At 32.3% G+C, this 23517-nt stretch overlaps 1 protein-coding gene across 1 annotated transcript in view; it reads left to right on the forward strand.

Moving 5' to 3' along the window:
• Positions 1–23517, forward strand: part of LOC110991959 (cardioacceleratory peptide receptor) — a 67033-nt gene that overhangs the window by 18805 nt on the left and 24711 nt on the right. The window contains 2 exon segments of the mRNA XM_022257562.2: positions 17077–17205; positions 20636–20771. Coding sequence (XP_022113254.2) covers positions 17080–17205; positions 20636–20771 — 262 coding nt within the window. The 5' untranslated portion in view covers positions 17077–17079.

The following is a 23517-nucleotide window of genomic DNA, read 5'->3' on the forward strand; positions in this document are numbered from 1 at the left end:
TAATCGGCTTAAGTTTCGTCTCAGTGTCTTAACTTAAACAATTACTCTATTTGCCTATTGAAGATAAATTAGAGCATTGTTATCTGATGGCAAGATATGGGTTTAGCGCCAACGGATTATAATTAATATATAATTACCATAACATTTGTTGTGCGACCCTTCAGCCGTTAAATGAAGTCTGAATTTAGACCGAAATTCGTATTTATCTAGGACCGTTTGCGAGATCTGTATAGCCTTGGTGTAAGACCTTTTTGTTTCTCTCGGCTTTTTCCTGGATTAGAGAAGATTGTACGGAATTTTATTATTATTACAAGCCGTATCGTGGTATAAGTTTGCTCAGGGATTTTTTGTATTACACAATTATGTATAGTGTTATTTATTAAGCTTCAAGGTACGGTATGATTTACAAACTGTAAGTTAAATAAGATGTTTCACTATAAGAAGCTATCTTAGCGTGATACAAATATTTGTCACACACCCAATACATTGTGTACGTTTGACCGTCATTTATGAATGATATGAAAAAACAAACTTTTACATTGGCAGTTCTAAAATTGTTTTCTCCTTTTGGTGCGTCTATCTGTGTTTCTGTCTGTGTGTCTGGCCAGATGCAGCAACTTTTCCACATTCGGAATACCACTCCCCAACGTTTAGATGCCATTCCTTCTGCTAAAACGCTGTTTACCCTGGGTTACCCATAATAATTATTTGAAGTAGGTGGTAGCAGTCAAGCCGGTTTCCTTCACTGTTCGAACGAATGTTAAATGCGCACATAGAAGGAAAGTTCATTTGTGTACAGCTGGGAATCGAACCAACGACCTTAGGGATGAGTGTCGTACGCTAAAGCTAAGCCACTAAGCTAAGAATGCTCCTACTTTATATACATTACATACGTCATTTTAATTATAATTTAGCGTAATATATACAGTATACACAAAAGTTTAATAATTTTTAAATCTCTGTAAATGAGTAATAACTAAAATTTATCGCGAGTTCTAGGATAACCACAATGTGATGTGAATTATCATTAAAAATGAAATCTAAAGTGTGAAGAATTCTCTTTATTATAAGTTACAAGCGAAGTTTTACATAATAATATTGTATTTATAGTTTTACGATGTCATAAAGTGTTGGTTATGAGAAATATTGGTCGTTAATTTTGATAATCAGATACAAAATGGGTTAAGGAGAATAAATATTATCAGAGTTTACCAATGTTTATTAAAATATATTGTATAGCAAGCAGATATTACAGAACACTAAACGGTGGGGTCGGTAAATACTAAAGTCAATATTTAAATATGTGCTTTGGTGATTCAAAGAAAAGTCAAATGACGACAAATAAACGTTTTTCACATCAAGATTAATCTTGAGTTTATTTTATAAATTTATGTGTTTACACTCGAATTTGTTGCAGCTAGGCATGTTAACAAAAAAATATTTATTATATTCCATTAAGACCAGAAGTGTTAACTGCCAGTAAACTCTAAAAGTTGTACTTTCATTATGAAGGGTTATAGTAAAAATAGATTTTGTATAGATTTGTCTCGTATCGAATAAGTCTTAACCAATCCAATTGGCATGGTCGCTATTGAATTATTCTTGTATTGGGTTCACGTTTTGTAAGAATAAAGAAAATCCAGCCTCGCTCCGAATGTCCAATTGTTACCTTTCTGACTCAGCTATTCTGAATTATGTTAATATTATTTTTACCATTTCTAAAGTCTACAAGACATATAAATTATTAAAGACGTTATAACTTAGACTTTTATTAACAACGAAACACACACAGAGACACACAAAATCCCGTTTCCTTGTCATCGAAATCGTCCGGGTTCGACTATTCCATTCGTCACACTTTGGATCCAGCTGAAGCGAAATGACGGTAACATCACATCTACCAGGCCTCAAAGCACCTTTGGTTATCTGTTCTCATTTCATAACTATGTATTAAAGAATTATTAAAGGCAAGAAAAGTTTTCTTTTATCATACTTATTTGTACGTAGGTTTTGAAAAACCTTTTTTTCGTTTTAAAGTGAAAACTTCTTTAATATCGTTGTAAGTTGTTGTGAAGTTTGTACTGTATAATTCTTGCTATCTCATTTTCTCCCACGTTAAATCTTATGTATTATTTTCTTTTTTTTCTTTTGATCAAAATTAAAGATGGATTAATATCAATTGATATTAAATTTAAATTATAAATAATTTAATGAAAACTCTTATACTAAATATAAAAAGTGAAAAAACATTATACATATTATTAATTATCTTTATCAAAATAAATAATTTATATTAAACATAAAAATAAATATAACATTTGTCTCATTATCTTGAAACCAACATTTTTAAAGGTTTCACTTCCACGTGTGAATTTTAAGTGACTTTGTATTATTTTTTTATCTGGATTTGTTATATATGCTTGATGACATCTATCATCCTCATGATGTTTAACATACATATAGGAACTGGTAGACAGAAAAATCAATTGGGGCACAGCCAAGCTTTGAAGGCACGACCCAGGAGTTTTACCATGTCAGAGTCGAGTCTTATTTATTACCATCTAGTGAAATATTATTTTCTGTCGAACATAGAGCTGTGTTGTTAAATTAGTAGTCTCGTTTGTAGGCTATAAAATTGTAAGTCATAAAATAGAATCTCTTTTAGTGAAAAATATTATCGGCGATACTAAAAATACAAGAGGCTGTCTCAAAGAGCTTCTCGTGATTTTGAAGCGAATTTTATTTCGACATAAAATGGCTCGGCATCTCGAATGGTCGGTTTTGGTAAGAAATTGAATGAAAAAAGTCGTTAAATCTGTGAAATGAGATACGGGTCGAACACGTGCGTCGCATTTTTATTAAGGCATTGTATTTTTATAAGTAGGTACAAGTTAAAGAAAATAACGCGTTAAAATAAATTCCTTTACGTAATATCATATAGTTCAAACTCCACCTAAAATGGCACATTTGAACTGTGAAATAAAATATAAAGATGATTCTAGATGCCCCGTGCAAAAGGTAGTTTCGTATAGAAAAGAATGAGCAAGAAACTCAACTCATTAAATAATTATCTGTGAAGACAATGTTCTTCCAGAGTAAAACTACTATACAGGTCTATTATCGTATTGATTGGTCTATTTTTGAATTTGATAAACTTGTCCGAAAATAAATATGGCTTAAACTTTTTTTTTAGTAGATCGGTCTTTTCGTCTTCCCTCCATTTGTGACAATAAAATTTGTTTTTTTTCTCTGCTCAAATTATAATGTATAAATTCAGATTACGTGTACTTATAATCGACAAACAGAATTTCATTATGCTTTTAAATTAATATATGTATGACGAGAAGAGCAACAATCAGGAATTCTTTTAATGGCTTGGAAATAGACTAATTTTTATCAATAATATACTTCCTTGATTTTGATTCGTTTCGTTTTCCATAAATAATTAAGAATAATCGAAATCGTAACGTGCAATTATGGAAGCAATTCAACCGAATTCATTTGTTTTGAAACATATCTCGAAGACGGGATGATATTATGTTTACTTTTGATCTGTTATGTTGATATGTTTACCTTATATGTTTTGGGCCAGAACGGGATTAAACTATTGGTTAAGCGTGCAACTTTCAGTTCGTATATATCGTGAAGAAACATTTTAATCCTAAGAATTGTATATGAGGCACGCAAGGCGGATCTACTCGCCTATTAAAATGTCAAGAAATCTCATACCAGGATTATTATTTAGCTTCACTTGTTAGACTTTTGTGATTTCTATATAGGGACAGCGACATATATATATAAGTTCTATAACTGGAAGTTACTATATTATATATTAAGATATATATAAATCTCCTGTCACGATGTTTGTCCGTGATGGACTCCCAAACTACCGAACCGATATCAATCAAATTTGCACACCGTGTGTAGTTTGATCTAAGTTAAAAGATAGGATAGCTTACATCTCAATTTATAACCGCAATATTATTTTTTTATTAATTTATGCAATTCTAACAGATGGCCCTGTGTTAAGAGTACCAACGTTTCACATAAGCCTTTACCTTGCACAAGTTCTCCTACCGTTTCCCTTGAAAAGTTTACTACTGTGTAATATAACAAAAACCTTAGCCACACCGATTGGCCGTGTCTGCTAGTAGAAATATAAATTAATAGTTTCAAAGTGAAACTCAATTTTATAAGCACACATATAAATACATATGCTGTGTGTTACAGACTTGCTAAATATATCCAAAAAACATTGTAATATATGATTGTTGTTTTAACCGTCGTCTACCCTATGAATACGAAATCGGGGCGTTGCTTTTGTTACGTATCAACATTGCTTACCCAATAAACGCTGTAAAACTTTAAAACGTGCCGAATATACTACCCAGAGACGTTCAATTAATAAGCATTATTCCTTCTTATTTCATTGTAATAAGGTGGAAATTCCTATAAACATATTTCCCTTTTGAAAACAGATGCGGGACGTTTTCGTCGTAAAATAAAGGTGAATTGTTCACCTCAGTTTCTCCGGTTAAACGGCAAATAAACTGGTTCATTAGTTGTATCAGTAAACACAGGAAAATATGTCTGTAAATATGTCAATTTCAGTATTGAAGTAAGTTTTATATAAACAGCGTCCATAAGTAAAATTATAGGATTAAAAAATATGAAATCATTTATAACAATTAGACCACCCAAATAGCCACTTTTGAAAGTTAAAAAAAGAAACTCCAGACTTACTCAAAAATAGGATTTGATTTTATACAAATAAATTAGTTACATATGTAAAGAGAATGTACACCTACAATAAAACTACTGTACAAGTCAACTATCGTATTGTGTTTTTTTAATTAGAAGCTAAAGATTAAACATAAACACTCAAAGATATATTTTAACTGATACAAATATATTTACGTAGCATTAAGAGCATAAAATAAGGGGATTTAAGTGATTGGGATGGAAAGGGGTAGCTTCATCGATGACAAGCAATCTCCAGGGTACCCTAGAAAAGTGGCTGGCATGCATGAAAAAGCCATTAAATTACCAAAACAAAGTAGGTTTGAATCTCAATTCTAGGATTTTACATATAATAAAAAATGAAACATACAACAAAAATCAGTACAATTTTAGATCCCACACGAGACGATAATAATATAAAAACCATCACCAAATCACATAATATACGTTCTTGATACTGCTGCTGCAGAAAAATGCTAACTTACGGCTAACAGCGAGAATCTAAATAGCACATTTTCGTAGCGAAATTGAATATGTATGCAATTTGACTCTTTCGTGAAATGCTATTAATACTACTTATGTTATTAGTTCACAAATGGCTATGGCTATGGCAGAAGGGCTACAAAAACAAGGGCTAAAAGGCCGGCAACGCACTCGCGAGTCCTCTGGGATTGAGAGTGTCCATAGTGATACCTATTAACATCAGGTGAGCCTCCTGCCCGTTTGCCCCCTATTCTATAGAAAAAACTAATTCCTTAAATTTTTATTTTATAAATAAACAACACATACAGATTACTCCAATGCGGCAATTATTTACATTTATATCACATACTTTTTATTTATTTAGTTACGGCGATACTGTGGATGTCACGACAATAATTATTAATATTTTCGCATATATGGAAACTGTTTTCGTGAAACTGATTTCATATGCATGCAACTAATTTCGTAAAATAATTCCACTTTTAATGTGTAACAGACCTTTTGACACGTTACTAAAAAACTTTTTGTATGATTCAAATTTAGAATATTTTCTAACTTCGAGCTTTGAAGCTTCATTAAGTCGTTATATTATCTCTAACAAGGAAACTATTATCTTAGAAGATGGTTCCTAATGCGCACCATTCCTAAAAGCCTCCGAAATATTTTGCTTTTTATATTTTCCCTCCGCGTTATTAACCTTTAATGGCGTTTTTCACTTAAGGCTTTTAATTTGGGGCACTTGAGTCAATTTGATCTAAGTAAATCGCCTTGGTATTTTTTAAATATTATGATAATATTTACACTTTTGTATATGTATGTTAAATTTTATTTTTATACGCAACTAGTGGGATTGGTTGGCAGTATTGAATTGGAATCCAGTTAACAATTCAATATACATATTTATTTAATTTTTTAAATATTTTATTATACGTATAAGCTTTGTAATAATAATAATATGATCACTATAAAATGTTTTCAGGTTATCTAATTACCTACGTAATTACTTAAGACAGAAGAAGATATTTTAATGAGCGGCTGAATAAATTTACCGACCTGGTCACATGGTTTACATGGGTCTCACAACTTTTTACGGTAGAAAAACTACGTTGCGAGACTTGTTTATTTACAATTAATCTTTTTGATAACATACCTAACATGTTATCACAACGCATTTAATACTCGGCAGTACGTCAAAGAAAAAAAATGTGTGCTTGTACTAGTGCACGGACGTAAGAGGTAAAACTTCTTTATGACCTTATTTTTCGAAAAATGATCTACTATATGCAACTTTACAGAAATTGGTTAAATAAAGTTAAATGAGTTAAAGTATAACTTTTATTATTATTGACATGTCACAATAATTTTATTTTAACTTATTACCACTATGATTATTACCGAATTTCATTAATTGTAAATATAATTAATACTATCGATATATACTATAATAATGATTTCGAGTCTCTTTGAATCAACCATATTAGGGAACATAAAAAGGTGGCGCGTAACAGAAAATTGTGACGGTAAATTTTTTTTTAAACCCCAATATAGAAGTTTCACTTCTAATAGAGTCGGAAAACCGAAATGCCCAAAACTCTAAAAGCGATAGCGTATCAAAGACACATACGGCTGATTGTCGACTTATAAAAGGAGAAAAAATATCAAGAATTAGAAATCTACTGAAAATTAAAACTAAGCTCTGCGGTACCACTGGTTTTATCTATAATATAATGTTTTCTAGATATGCGGCGATCTAAATATTAAAATATAAGCTTTTTAATGTAAAAGTATTTTTTATTTTACCCTTAATAAAAAACAAGTATCATTTACTTAATTTAATATTTAAGCGAAATCCACAGTCAATAGCAATGTGATATTGATAAAACATATTGATATCGGAGTTCAACAGAGCCTTTGACGTAAGCTCTTTGTCAAAAATGTCAATGGTCCGGTCGTCAGCCTACACCCACTCGAATGGAGTGACGCGATTATCAAGCTAATCTCAGTGTAAACACGCGTGGAACTACGAAAAATAATGATATTGTTTTTATATAGATTCTAAGACATTTATATGTCAGCGCAATGACGATGCTGTCAGTTGTCAATGGAATAATTTGACGATATTAATAATGAAACTAAAATTTTGCCTTTTGCCTTTATTTGACAGCACTAAATCCACGTCATTAGGCCTCCTTCAAATTCTTCCATTTGTCTCTATTTCTCGCTCTATTTTATAATGACACTATGAATAGACAAAATTTTTTAATTACATGTATTAACACTGTATGTATTACGGTGTTAAACTGATTTGACGATTAGGCCGCCAGTAACATAATAACTTAAATTACCTATTTTTGTTTTTTATATGTTTATTATGGTAATGAACTATGAATAAATAAATAATTTAAAAAAAATGTCTGATATTTTTAATAAAATATTTTTAAAAGAACCTTTTCCATCAATTTTGTTTATCCTTGAAGCAGTTAATTATTCAAAACATTCAAAGAAACTAGCCTGTATATGCCGAGGGATCTAACACGGCTGTGGGTACCTGCATGCTGCGACACGATGTATACAAAACATTGTTAATTAATATAATATTAAACTATTTACACCTTCCTAGAAATTATAGATAGAATCCTTGAAAGAAATACAGATCAGTGATCAATGTGGGAAGGTGATTACATTTTTAAAGGCAAGGTGATTTTATAGCGGGGGCGAGTATTTAGATCACACATCAATTATTATAAATAACTTAACTTTCTTATAATTATGACATTATGTTAATGTTGCTATATACATTATAAAAATTAATATGACATTTGCATACCTATTTGTATATGGCTGATTTTATAATTAATCTATCTATCTTTCAATATAGTCTCACTGCAACATAGTTAAACAAGCGTTATTAATTGTATATAAAATAGATTTAAACTCTAGGTTTAAAGGCTAATTATTTCGATTACAACGAAACACGTGAGTGACAAGGGTCGGTAAGTAATTACGATTATCCCTTTCAGAGATTAATTAATTCAATGGCCGCTAATTAGTCAACCGTCTGAATTCCATACTTTAAAGTCAGTCTATGTCGCAGTATATTACATGTATTTAATAAAGCCTTTAACTGTTATAAACGCATTTCTATAAATTTAAAAATAAATAAACCATCAGAGTTTTTTGGCGCTTTCTACAGTTACATTTTTTTAATGATTATCCAACAGGCAATACGACAGAATCTTACAATTAATGCAAAAAAAATTTGCTAAAAATATATTACGTTAAAAATTTTATTCACTCTCTGCTAAAGCTCTGTCAAAGTGGGTAAGAGAGGGTGAAAGAGAAAATTTATTGGCTAACTTACACAAAGGTTTTTATTTGTAGGAGTTATCTGCAGTTTTCACCTTTATCAAATGTGTAGATTGTGTGTATACTAGGATTTATATAATCTGTTTTGTAGTCTTTGCTTCATATATTAAAGGGATATATTAAATGGTTTACCACAGACCTTCTAATTATCCGCTGAGTAAACTAACAAAAGGAAACTTTCTTAAACGGCTGGACCGATTTGAATGATTTTTTTTTAAATCACTATTCAGCCCGGCAGATGGCGCTGCAGTCGGTGTCTAGGTTACTTATCTATACAGCAACTAAACAGCTGGTATGCATATAAATCTTCTGTGCTTGTGATCGTAATTAAACTCCTAAACAGCTGGACATGTATTGATAAAATTTTTGTGTGTTCAAATGGAGTTGAGATTTATTTATATCACTAGTTTTTTTTGTGTATATAGGAAAATGTCTGTCGGATTCGATAGTGCTGCTATAAATATGTTGGCTGGTCCTTGTTAAATCTAAGTGAAGAATCTATCATCTAATGAAATTTTAATTTTAGCAGATATAAAATTAATATTCATTGCTAAGCACGTTTTACTGTTTTCATAAATTTTTATCACTCCCCGTTTATAGCATCGTTATAAATTTTATAGGTCTCTACAAAATAATCAATATAGAGTAATTGAGGCTATAATTGCTTACTTTGAGAGGTTTTATGGTAGTTGTAATAATTATGAGCTAATATTGTATATAGTCAAAAGTCAAAATTTATTTGTTATATAGGTAACATAATGTACACTTATGAACGTCAAAAAACGAAATCTTAAATGAATCTAATTTTACATTTACTGCCAGTTCTCTACTCCACTCTTTTTAATCACCAAGTTTTTTTACACAATGTTTGTAAGGAGCTGCAACCACTACACCATGTTCCATATGACATATTGAGTAATAAATAATAAAAAAAATAAAAAACAAAGATTTGTCCTATATCAGCAGGAGGCATGGTGAAATAGGAGCACGCACTTACATACTCGTGAGAATAACACGCAAATACGTAGTATAAAAATAAATAATAGTGAAAATTAAGGTCGGAAATCCAATCTATTTGAATGCAATGAACGTCACATTTCAATGAAATAGAGTATTTATGTTAAACATAAAATGCAGTAGTAGAAGTCGGTCGTTCTTGTGGGTTGGTTGTCTTTGTATGGGCCTCCTTTCAAACTAGCTAGATTTTGACTAGTTTGTACTTTGACTAAGCTAAAGCCGAAGATTATTTATCTTTGATGTACCAATGTGTTTGTATGTTGCTTCTACGTAAATGTAGGGTATTGTTTGTCCAGATTGATTGAGGCTCAAAATATATTTAAGCTGTATATTGTTTAACGTTGAAATTGGAAATATATTTAGGCTTCCAAACACGTGTATTATCCATTTATCTAAGCCAAGTAGATTTTTTAATGAAATTCATTATCAGTCTGAAGTCAGTTATATTTTTATATACTTTTAATAAGATTAATTCTTTTGATGTCATGTGAAGCATCGTATAATAATTTCAGTTTAAAAACATCGTGTTGAACAAAAATTTTGCGATTAAACATAGTTTCTTGCTTATTTAGACTAATTCAATAATGGTAGATTACGGTAATTCTGATTTTTTTGGCGTTCAATATCCTACCAACATGAATTAATATTTGCTTTCTATGATACTTTTGACTTGTATGATTGAAAGAAATATGCAGTATTTATAATATTCATAACCTACATAATAATATACGTACCAATATATAATGTTTTTTAATACATTCTCTCTTCACTAAGACACAAAACATAACGATCTAGTCTAACTTTAATACAAACGAGTAATCTAAGTCTAACCTAATTATAAATAAGAAAGTGTCCAATAACAATACTTACAGTCTATATTAACAGGAAGTCACTGTTCTTATTCTCTCTCCTCTTCTCTTATTTCTTCACTTACCACTTAAGACTAACGTGCACTGATACTACTTCAGTAATTCAAATGATTTTGTCCCATTCAATCTTCTTATTTGGCCCTCGGTGCTTTTTTTTAGTGAAAGTTTTTTGTAGTGAATAATCGTTTAGCAGAAGTCAAGTCCAGTTGCGTTTATTAAAAGGTTTTACGAGTTAACAGCGGGATCTGAACCAAATTGATCACTTATTCTCTAACAAGGTGTCAGGGTTAGTATTATCGGGGACACATAAACCCTACTTACATCAACCCATAAAGGTCCTTTATTGTTTCTTTTATTATGTCTTTTTGCTGCCTAACTGTTTTTTCTCTGCTTGATTTGAGTTTATGAAGGTAAGAGTGGCTTTTTGTGAAATATGTGAGTCGTGAGTGCAATGTAATTTTGTTAGTGTGTGTGTTGGTTACGGTGTTTAACACATAGTAAAAATATAAACACATATATCAATATTTAACGAACGTATGAAGTTATTATTAATAAATTGTACACTTATACAAAACTAACGGCCCGTCCCGGCTTTGCACGGGTGGACATTGGTTTTTAATTTTTGTAAATATTGATGTGTTCTTTAATATTGTGTAACCTTTTTTTGTTCTGTGATCAATAGTTTAGGCATGCGATTAAAGATATTTTATAGCCATTTTTTACACCTTGGGTTACAATATTGTAGTTTTTGTAGGGACCCTTATTTTTTCTTTGCAAATAAAATAGCCTATTTAATAATTAATAATGTAGCATTCAAATGGTGAAAGAATTTTTAAAATCGGTCCAGTAGTGTACGTTACAAACATACTTACATACTAATCTAATTTTTTTAATTAGTATATATGTCAAAAATGATTTCAGATGTTAAAAATATTTAATAGTACCTGCAAACTTTCCACGAATATTAATTGAAAGTTTATAACTGTACAAATGTCATATTATTTATTCATTACTATGACACAATGTACTTATGAATATCGGTAAAAAATAATGATTCTAAAGTTAGGTTTACGTTTCTCAAATCAGGGACGGACGAAAAAGCCTGTCAATAAGCTCTCAGCCCACTCTTTTAAAGAGCTTTCTTAAATGTTGGTAATGTACTGCATTAAATAATGCTCATTATTAAATCTTAAAATTAAGAAAATAAAGAAGTAAGACAAGTACTGGAAAATGTAAAGTTTTATCCTTACTTTTATCCGACGAACACTGTTGATCTTATCATATACATAAACCACGAAGTATTTAAGGAAATTGTGTTATTTTGATACATATTGAGATTATTATCGTATACGTTATTGTGTGTGATAAGGAAATTTAATTGATACTTTTACCTTGGATATCAGAATTATTTGTCGTAATAAGAAAAGGATAATTAAAACAATACTATAAATTAAAAAGGTTAGGTATAAAATATATCACTTACATGCATAACAATACTTTGATCTATAATGCAGTTGAAATTATTTTACATGTTTTAGTTAGTAAGTAGTTATTCATAAAAGAACATTGTATTCCAATCTGATAGAAAAAAATATGCTCAAAAACATGTAGTTTAAGGGTCTGTTTCACAATGTATAAATAAAGTACCAAATAGCTATGCAACACATAAATTTTTTGGAAGATAATAGTTCCGAAATAGCGCTATCTAACAGTCGTGAAACTTAACAATAGAATTTATCCTACCAATATGTAATAAATAGCTTATTTGGAACTTATCCGGACATTTTGAAATAGGCCCTTAGTGTCATCATTGTGACTTTAAATGGAATACATATTATTGTAATAATATATATTATTATAATATCCCGCAATATTGTAAAATGTAAGGAATCTTATCCCTTACTTTATATATATATATAAAGCTTTAATATATAAGTTTTTTTAATAGAACATGGGGCAAACAGGCAGGAGGCTCAGCTAACGTTAAGTGATACCGCCGGCCATGAACACTCTCAATGTCAGACAGCTCGCGTTGCCGGCATTTTAAGAGCATATCAATTCTTAAAAAGCAGGCAACGAACTCGCGAGCCCTCTGGCTTTGTGAGCGTCCATGGGTGGCCGTACTTAACATCAGATGCCCGTTTGCTGTATAAAAAAATACTTTATTTTTAAATTTGGCAAACAAGTACAGTACTGATCATATTTTTCTGTTACAAGAATGATGTTTGTTTTTCACTCCGATGTTTTATATACCCATCGCTTTTATTTAGCCGCTCTATTCTCCATCAAAAGCATTATTATGATTTGTTTTCGTATAACTCCATAACTTCATTATAATCGCTTATTACGGCTTCCTTTTCGACAAACTTCGACATTCGAATTCGGTCCATAAATCAAAAGGGATAAAGCAAATAGAACTTGCAATGATTTGATAGGATATAATTGAAATAGATCCAATATTTACCATTCATAACTGTCGAAATAATATATGAAGTTTACATATTATTTAGTAAGTTATGGGCGGATCGTGACTGTGTGTTCTTTGGGCTATTACGTAAAAGTCCCCCACCCAAGCAAGAAAACAATCGACGGGGAATTCCCCGCTCGTTCGATAGTTTTTTTTAATGTTACAGGAAGCAAATGGACAGGAGGATCACCTGATGTTAAGTGACACCGCCGCCCATAGACACTCTCAATGCCAGGGCTTGCGAGTACGTTGCCTGCCTTTTAAAAATTGATATGCTCTTTTCTTGAAGGACCCTGAGTCGAATTGGTTTTCAATGGTGACTGGGGGGCCTTTGAATGCACGGGGCCCCAAAGCCAAAAAACCCTTAAAGTATTAAGGTTAATCTATTGTTTTTGGAAGTGAAAATATCTTAGTTTTGTACATAAATCTTATATTTATTTGATTCTTGCAATTATATAACATGGTCCAAAAGTGCATCCATACCATCTGTGCAATTTGGTAATAACTTTGGGTTATGAAAACATCGTAAGAGTTATTAAAAAACCTTACAGTACGAATTTGGGTATTTTTTTGTGTTATGGCTCCACATTTCAGTGTGTGTTTTGTGGTCAATTTTCTAACAGTCAGATTAGCAGCTTTATGTACATGCGGCATCGACTTTCTTGGGTCAAAGTCGTGTTGGTTTCCATACGATGTTCTCCTTCGGTCTTCAAGCGAATGTTAAATGGGCCCAAATTAGGAAAATCCACTGGTGCACAGCCGGAGATCGAACCTACTTCTTCAGGGATGACAGTCGCACGCTACAGTCTAGGCCTTCTACTACTACTAGGCCATTATTGCTATTTTTCGGATCGTATAAAAATAGTGGCGGAGAGTTTGTTGCCAGTTCTTCTTGTCCGTGACTGTAAAATTAGCAGCAATATGTATTTTTTTAGCTACGTTCGTAAGTGTACACTGTATATCGAATAAATGATTTTGAATTTGAATTCATAAATCATTTTAATCTTACCACTTTTGCGTCCATGATGCCCGCATTCTGTTTCAGAACACAATAAACCGTATATGAACAGAGGTATTTTAAAGTAAAGCAAAATCTCATCAAAATATCTATGACCAATTTCTTTTAGGCTATTGTTGTTTTAAATTTATGCATTACTTTTGTGAATACCGATTTGTATGTTGTGCATATCAACTGTTTGATTTATACATTTCTTTCTGGTTTAAGTACAAAATAAAAACCAAGCAATCTTTATAATAGTTTAATAATTCCGATGGTTAAGAATTTAATATAACTTCTGATTCGGGTGCCACTAAATAACCAATGATTGGTTGTTAATAAATATCTTGGTGCTGATACAAACAGATTGCGGATGTAAAAATAACAATCAAAATAATTTCTTCGTATAGGTAAGTCAATGTACATATGAACGTCAAAAAAGAAATATTGATTAAATGCTTCAACAATTACTGCCAGTTCTTAAATCAAGGCCACTCTCCGCCACTCTTTCTTTGTAATCGCTAAGTCTTTTGTTAAATTGTAAGGAGCTACTTACACATGAAATCTTAAGTAATTAATATTGAAGGTACAGTTAATTAATAATAATAAAATAAATTAAAAACGAAGATTTATCCTCTTTCATCAGGAGGCATGTTCAAATAGGCCGCACTTACATTCTCGTGGGAACAACACCCGTAATGTCGTTCCACTCCCGATCGTTTCACAACTACTTTAACCTACGTGCCGTCTCTTGCCTAGTAAAATTTACATTTTGCCTAACAATATCAGTTCAATACCTACCCGTCTTATATAATACGAAACAAATTTTAAATTGATATAAAGTCTTTCGACCGCAGACTCGTTTATTATAAAAAAATCTTGAAAGGTATTAACGAAATGGAATCGTCTTCATAATATTCTAAGCACGTTCGTCAAGTCAATTAGGACAGGGAAGAATATTCCTGGAACTTTTAACCGTTGATTTTAACGCAGTATTTTTAAAACGACGAAGTGATAAATGGCTTATTTAAGCCTTAATTAGCTTAATATTTTGTTACGATTATTTCGAGACACGAGATCAATTAGCTGTATAAGATTTGATTGCCTGAAACGTATCGACGGTTACGGGTCCTAAGACGAGCCGAGTTTTAGATTTTTTGACGCAAGCAAGCCCGTGGGCACTCAAGTGGGCTCGCGAGTGCTTTGCCGGCCCTTTAAAAATTGCTACGCTCTTTTCTTGATGACCCTTAGCCGATTTGCTTGGGGATAACTTGAGTGAGCAGCTGGTTCCACATAGTAGTGGTGCGCGGCAAATTAAATAAATAAAATAAATCAGTGGCGCTACAACCTCTTTAGGTTATAGTAGTAGTTTGTATCTGTTTTATGATCATTTTTAAATCTAATAGAAGGTGATCCTTCAGTGCCGACTTCACGTCGTCGACTTTTGGGTCTTAGACATGTTGGTTTCTTAATTTTCCTTCACCGTTCGAGCAAATGCGCACATAGAAAGAAAGTCCATTGGTGCACAGCCGGGGATCGAACCTACGACATCAGGTATGAGAGTCGCACGCTGAAGCCACTAGGCCAACACTGCCCAAAACTGCCATAAAAAACGCTCTCGATGTCAATAGAAAGAAAAATCATTTGTGCACAAAAATGGGGCTCCAACACACAATCGAAGAGTTGAAAAGTTCTTCGTTCTACTTTAGACATTACATATAATTTAAGTAAGGAAATAATTCCTTTTCGCTTATTTCACCCCGTTTGCGATTATCATATATTTTCTTATGAACTGTCTTATGAATAGCAAACTTTTAAAATTAAGTATTCATGAACTGGAAATAAGTTTTGCTTCAACGGTAATGTCTTCCTTTTTAACTTCCAACGTTCCAGACTAGTGTTGTACCCGGTTCCTCACGGGTGATCAGCCTCCTGTGCCTACTAACGCCGTCGACTTTTTCAGTAAGTCAGTTTTCTAACTATGTTTTCCTTGATCGTTCGAATATTTGTTAATTGCACACATGGAAATAAAGTACATGGTCAAGTTGAGAATCGATCCTGAGACCTCGTAGCTGAGAGTCGCCATCTGTATATATATATATAATATATATATATAGTATAAAATATATTTTATACTTCATCGTAAATAAATCTTAACCTTAATCACATTACCATGCTTACTATACGAGTATATCCTTACAAAAGCACAGTCTATGATGAAAATTTATTGATCGCGATCTTATCGTCACCCCACTGAGTGTGGTTAGAAAAATTTAATTAAGATTAAAATCATAATATTGTTTGCGTTCGACCCTCCTTAAGGGAAGTGACTGTGTACTTCGATTTCCGTTCCATCAAAAATATAGCCTGATACGAAAGTTATTCGCTATAAAAATTTGATAGATAGAATAGAGAGAACCTGTCCACGCAAGTAGTTCATGATTGGTCTATTAAAATATACAGATTTGTCTTGTTATTATAGCTATATTTATTAGTAATAGCGTTTGATTTTATTTATTCCTCGGATATTTATATATATATATATATATATAGGTTTAAAGACTTGATTTTCTTAAAGAAGGCAAAATGCCACTTACATGAGAACAATACTTCAGGTAAACATAATATCCACGCAACAAACCTAAAAGTAAAGGTAACTAAAGACACATGAATAAAAAAAGGCTGGGACAAATTAAAATACTTTAAATATACGCCATTTATAACAAATTCCGTAGGTTGCTTCAATAAGTATTGAATAACACGATAAAAAAACTATTTTTCTATAAAACATGGGACACAGGGGCTGGAAGCTCATCTGATGTTAAGTGATACAGATACCGGCAAAGATCTTGATCAAATGTCCTTGCCTGTGCAGAAGCGATTTTTCGGTATCACTAGGCGGCGGGAGATAGACGTGTCGATCGCGTGATTGGTAAATCAGTTTTGTCCCATGCTGTGATATGATACGCAAACATTCCCCCACTCCCTTGTTTAATGCTCAAGAAGTTTGCCGGTATCTCAATACTAGAGGGATGTCACTATGTCTTAATTGTCACTATGGACTGTGGTAGGCCCGTTTTTGTCCACAAAACAAATCATTACATATGTTGTTTAAGATCTATCTATATTTGTTTCAGAAAATGGATCCGGAGCTTTTCGAAGAAATGGAGGTGACGACCGCCCGGTCATTAGCCACCACTCTCTTCCCAGGACACAGCAATCTTACCCAGAATGCTACCGACTTGAACATGTTCTTTTTCTATGATGTAAGCAAGCCATGTTTTATTAAAGAAACAATGCGATTGCTGAATTATTTTGACCCAATTCATTTTAAACCAGACCTCATAAAGATTATTATCCTAAGGGACATCTAGACTATCATAAACGTACCGTCGGCGATTCAACGTCAAATATTAGATGACATATGAAATTGGCGTTTTGTATAGGAGGAATAAAAAGTAGAATTTTTCTAAATGTTCTTGTATATTGATTATTACCAACTCGGACGTAGTTTGCAATGAATACGCAGTAGTCTTCAACTCTTCGTAATTAACTTTGGTCTCCGGCCATCCACAAGACCTGCAGGTCGAAATTTCCAGAACAATAATATTGCAGCACTGGTACCACTGTGGTACTTGTAAACTACGCGATAATCATTTTCTTTATGTAGAGTGACGCAAAGAAAAAAATTTAAACGGGAAAATGAAATGAATCAAGGTTTTCATAAAACAAATGTACGAGTAGACAGCTGTAAAAAATAATTTGTAATTCAATTTCATTAATAAAATTAGCTAGTACGACAAAACGTCAAATTTATATGTATGGACCTAATACCTATGTTATGGCATATAGACGCTGTGAACAGCGCATGTCTCTTGTATCATTGATGTCACTACTGGATTTTTTGGCCAAACGACCCATGTCACTATAAATTAAGTGATTACGTACCATGTATATCAGGTCAATGTTACCTGCTTACCGGCTTACGGGTGCCAGTCTCAAAGTCATTGGTACGATTTTTAATAATCTCCCCTATGTCGTATTGGTTTGAGAATATCTCTGCTTGCTATTTCTGCAAAGTGTGCGTACGTTAAAGTGGAGTTCAGCTGATATTAGTCCGTAGAATACTTCAAAAACTTCTGAAACCAACTTTACTCTTGACTGTCTGATATCGTCTAAGTTCATAAGCTTTACATTATCTCTTTTATTTACTTCATATATGGACCACGCGTATGGAAGTAGCACTCATACACTGAAATATACAATCACATAAAGTAAATTGCGCCCACACGTTGAGGTAGATTAGTATAATAAAAGCTGAAAGGTTTAATCGTGTAATGGACCGTTGTCGTCATGGACAGATAAGAATTATTTAATAGATATGAGATTTTATTCAGTGATATTTAATTTTCCACAACTGCGGGCTTTACATTTCTACTGCTTAACAATTCTTAGTTCCCGGAAACGGGAGCAGTCCTACACAGAACACGTCGTGTTATGAATCAATTTAGAATTTTCATATAAACAGTTAACACAGACTACCATTTAGAAGAGAGTAAATTCTGCGTATATTTTTTTACGTGTCTATACAGCCAGTATCCGGAAGCCGACTTTGTGGAACCAGCTACCCACTGAAGTATTTCCGAACCAATTCGACTTAGGATCCTTCAAGAAAAGAACGCACCAAGTCTTAAAAGGCCGGCAACGCACTCACGAGGCCTCTGGTATTGAGAGTGTCCATGGGTATCACTTAACATCAGCTGCATTCCTGATCGTTAGTCCCCTGTTCTATAAAAAAAAGTTAAAAAAAAAGCAGACTTTTCAAAAAAGTTTGCATATATTTTGCACATATTCCTTTTTCAAACTACATATATCGTACCGATTTGAGTTATTGCCAAAACGGATGTGTATTCGACTGCAAGCTGAACAATCGTTTGATGTACCGCTTCCTACACAATAAATGCGCTAGAGTATCACGTACGAATGGTCAAATACAATAATGTTGACGTTATAGCGTTTTTGGCACGCACTCACGCCACGCTCACTTGTCAATAAAATGAAATTTATCGCGGCGTAAACAACAATGTTTTAAGATGGCTCTTTATTGAATTATAAGATGTTTCCGGTCGTGTGTTCTTTTGTCCTATTTTAGAGTTCTTGGGTAGTAAAAAATACATCAACAAGTTCTAAGTGTCTAGAAGAATATAATGTGGCCCCTATCTACAGCGCATAGTATACATATATCTATAGCATATATCTATGGTACAAAGTACATTTTTTGATTTGATAAATGAAAGGTTAAAAAATTAAGTGTTTGGTATTCACCGCACCGAATTGGTTCACACTACAATAAATATGTCCCAATATTTATTTAAATAAAAACTTTGCCCAACAAAATGTTTAAAAATATTGTAATATATATCACTGTTAATTTTTATATTACCCTTTACTACTCTTTAAAAATGAAATTTAAAGTATTTTTCGCTTTTCGCAGAAATTTAAAATTAAACTTAATATGTACGTGTGAACGTAAGACGTTAATAAGATTAATTGTGAAAATTTTGTTAAAAAATAAAAATCTTATTTAACAAAAATGTAATCGTAAAATTCTGTAGTGAGCCGTATAATTAATCTCATAGTACGGAGTTAAAATTAGCAGTCTGGTACAATTGCTATTTTTGATACGACATTCAATAAAGGTTATTGACCTAGAAATGTGTGTCAGTGGTAAATCTGAACTTTCGCAGTATTTTTAACATATGTATAATATAGTTTTTTCATACCATCAAGAAATAAATCTCTTACAAATAGTAATGTACAAATAAATCGAGGCGTATAATCAAAATACAATTGTTTTCAAAGATTTGATCCTATCGTATCGGGGTGAAATTGGTTGCGCAAAAAATCTTTTGTTTTTTTTTTTATAGAACAGGGGGCAATCGGGCAAGAGGCTCACCTGATGTTAACTGATACCGCCGCACATGGACACTCTCAATGCCAGAGGGCTCGCGAGTGCGTTGCCGGCCTTTTAAGAATTGGTACGCTCTTTTCTTGAAGGACCCTAAGTAGAATTGGTTCGGAAATACTTCAGTGATCAGAGGTTTATTAGAACCTGAAGAGAATGCCTTATCGTATTGACGTTATCATTATCAAAGTTATATTTAATATAACAGGTGTCTCAAAAGAAAGTTTACATTTATTTAGCTTACTGCGTGAATGCATCAAATCACGCTTCTTGGTGCCTGAACTTAAAAACTAGCTTTAACTAAAAAACATGGTTCCAACTGGACGTCACACACGACCAACAATTAAACGAAAGTCCAAACTCTGCCACGAGTTCGTGAAATTTTATCTGGCAAATTGTTCTCCAAACCTCTATGGCTTTTTTATGGGGTTATCTTAAATCTGAAGTCTACGCCAATAAGCCTAAATGGCAGTCATCACAGAGTCCACTTGCCGAGCCGTCAAAAGTAATTTTATTGTTCGAATAAATGAGTGCTGAGAACGCGAAGGCCTACATTAGGACGGTATTATTTAAAAAAAAAAATTCTCAAAATGTGTACTTTAATAATGAATAAATACTTTTTTGACACCCGACTTACTTTTTTTTAAATCGACCAATTAAATGTAAACTTTTCTCAGACACCTTGTATAATCGATTTCAGTAACATAATTAATAATACTATTTGTTTACAGTATATTCAGTTTCCGGTGATGTGGCTGCTCTTCGTGTTGATAGTTCTCCTAAACGCATCAGTGATAGCCGCTCTCCTCTGTACAAATGCGAGGAAAAGTCGCATGAATTTCTTTATAATGCAACTTGCGATTGCTGGTAAGTTAAATAATAATGATCTGAAGTCATAGCAGCCATCTCTATACACAATAGTTTTTTGAAGTGAAACTTCTTTAGAATCGTTGTGATTTCAAACCGGATGCAACGAAAAAGCGACAGTAAAAAGAGACAGAAACATTAATTCATATGATTTAACGTGGGAGAAAATGAGATAGATAAACTTCTTTCGAATCGTCGTGATTTCAAACCGGATGCAGCGGTAAAGAGAGACAGAAACATCAATTCATCATATGATTTAACGTGGGAGAAAATGAGATAGGAGGCATTATACAGCCTCTATTTACTGCCGCTTTTTTTTTGATCGAATTTCAAACTTTCGTTGTTTTAGTTTTTGTCAAATTAAAGATTTATATTAAACTTATAAATTAAAATGTATAATTAAAATATACTGTTTTATAAAGAACACACACATTTAGATAGTGGAAAATGATTAATTTATATTTGTTTTTGAAGGTTTCACTTCTACCATGTGTGAATTGCACAAATTTTTATATATCAGGGGGCAAACGGGCAGACTCGCTGATGTTAAATTATAACACCGCCCATGGTCACTCTCAATGTCAGAGGGCGCAAATGAGTTGTCCGTCCTTTTGAGAATTCGTACGCTCTTTTCTTGAAGGATCCTGAGTCCTAGTCGAGTTGATTCGGAAATACTTCAGTAGTAAGCTGGTTCGACAAAGGTGTGGTGCGCGGCAAAAACTGCTTTAAAAATCGCTCATTTGTGGAACGGTACGATGGTAAAACTGGCCTTGAACTCTTTACATATATTATTAACCGAAAAGTTTTAATATATATAAAACTAGCAGAGCCGACAAATGTTGTCCTGCATGATATTTCAAGTGATTAGGATAATAAACAAAGTATGAAAGTTCCGACTACAGCGCCATCTGCCGGGCTAATTCGTGCATCTAAACCATTCAGGGCTCTACTCAAACACATACAAAAAAACCATTCAATTCGGTTTAGTCGTTTAAGAGGAGTTCAGTGACATATATACGTACAGTAGAATTATATATATGCAATCGGTTTAGTAATGCGTAATTTATATATATTAATATTTATAATATTATTCAACTAACACAAACTGTCAAACTGACAGTCTATTTTATTAGTCAAAAACGTCTTGTAAATCAACTATTTTCCCTCTAGGTGGTAATAAAAACTAGTATTTCAGTATAATTGCCAGTCTCTCTTTCTACTCTTCCGAGAACGAAGAGTTTTCTCATTTAAGTTGCAATCCGAATGTCAATTTTCAAAATCAATAATCCTCTTACACCAAGAGTCAAATTTCATTTTAGGATTAAAAGTCACATAACAAATGGTTATTACTTTCTCACAGGGAAGCGCATTTAGTTTTAATCCTTAGTCCACCTCCGTGGCTCAATATTTCTTGATTTCAATGCTTTAAAGTTCATAATTCTTCATCTTTACACTTACGTAAAATATAAATAAAACATACAAGTCGTACAAATAAAAACTTACTTATACAAACCTAATACTAGGAATAGCTATGGTTAGAGTAAGCTACGAATAATGTCATATTTTCTTACTTATATACTCTTTATTATCTTGGTATAACTATCCCCCGTTATGCCATATGCCGCATGCATGCATATGCTCATTTCGTTGATAATCTTAAGAAAATAGAAAAAAAAGAGTGTATACTTATGTACACGCGTTAGAAGTTATACTTCTTTGGCGTATGGAAAAAAAATAACTGTAAGTACTGATTAACGATAAATATTCAAATAATTCGAAAAGATTTTGTTTAAATAAATAAATTATTAGTAAATACTATCACCTTCGTATATTAAATTGATTAAACACCAAAATAATATTTATTTATTCACACTGTTTAATTGTACTGTTACGAAACATGTGTTGTAAATATAAAAATACTAGAATATACAACTTGAACATAGTTATCGATTTCCATGCGACCTAGACCTAACTTTACGATGTCGAATTTAGGTTATTTAGGTGCGCGCGCATCGTAATCATCGTTTCATCAATTTTCTCCATCGCACTAAAAGAAGTATATCTTCAAAACAATAACATTTTATTTTATTTATTTATTTATTCCACTACATTTTTCTATCTTAACAGTTACTATTAATTCGATAGAACTAGAAACTTGTCTATGATAAATTGATAACCATGTTTATGTCAGTTTGACGCTTCCATTCCATATACCAAGAATAAGCAAAGCACGTTTATTTGTACCAGCGACTGTGTTTCGAAACGATTTTATTAAAACCAGAATTTTTCGTTCGTCTTAAAATCTTAAAATGCTTATTCCTTAAACCTGCCTAACTTTGTAAAACTCGATGAAGTGACGCCATCATCCATTATAGTAATATCCGAAATCAGATGGGAAAGAATATAAAATAAAGTTACATCAAACTAAATTATATTGTCAAATCAAAGACACGCGGCTTTGTAACCTGTACTCTGATTTTTCATTCCGTAGAATTCTGACATTTCATAAGTGTCACTATAAAAATATCCACCGAAAAAGGGACAAATTTGACTCATTTTAGGGCAATAAAAATAAAATGCTACGTGTTTTTATCTTTTGCCTACAAAAAGGTAAATCTTAATATTTACTCACTCAAGTGACTTAATACAAAAATAATATATATATTTAAAACAGGAACAATAAATAGAATTTTCTTTAATAACTTTATTTAATTCTTTAGTTGGCATCACTGCATACTTTTTCCAG

The sequence above is a fragment of the Pieris rapae genome, chromosome 16, assembly GCF_905147795.1.
Source record: "Pieris rapae chromosome 16, ilPieRapa1.1, whole genome shotgun sequence".
NCBI classification, from domain to species: domain Eukaryota; kingdom Metazoa; phylum Arthropoda; class Insecta; order Lepidoptera; family Pieridae; genus Pieris; species Pieris rapae.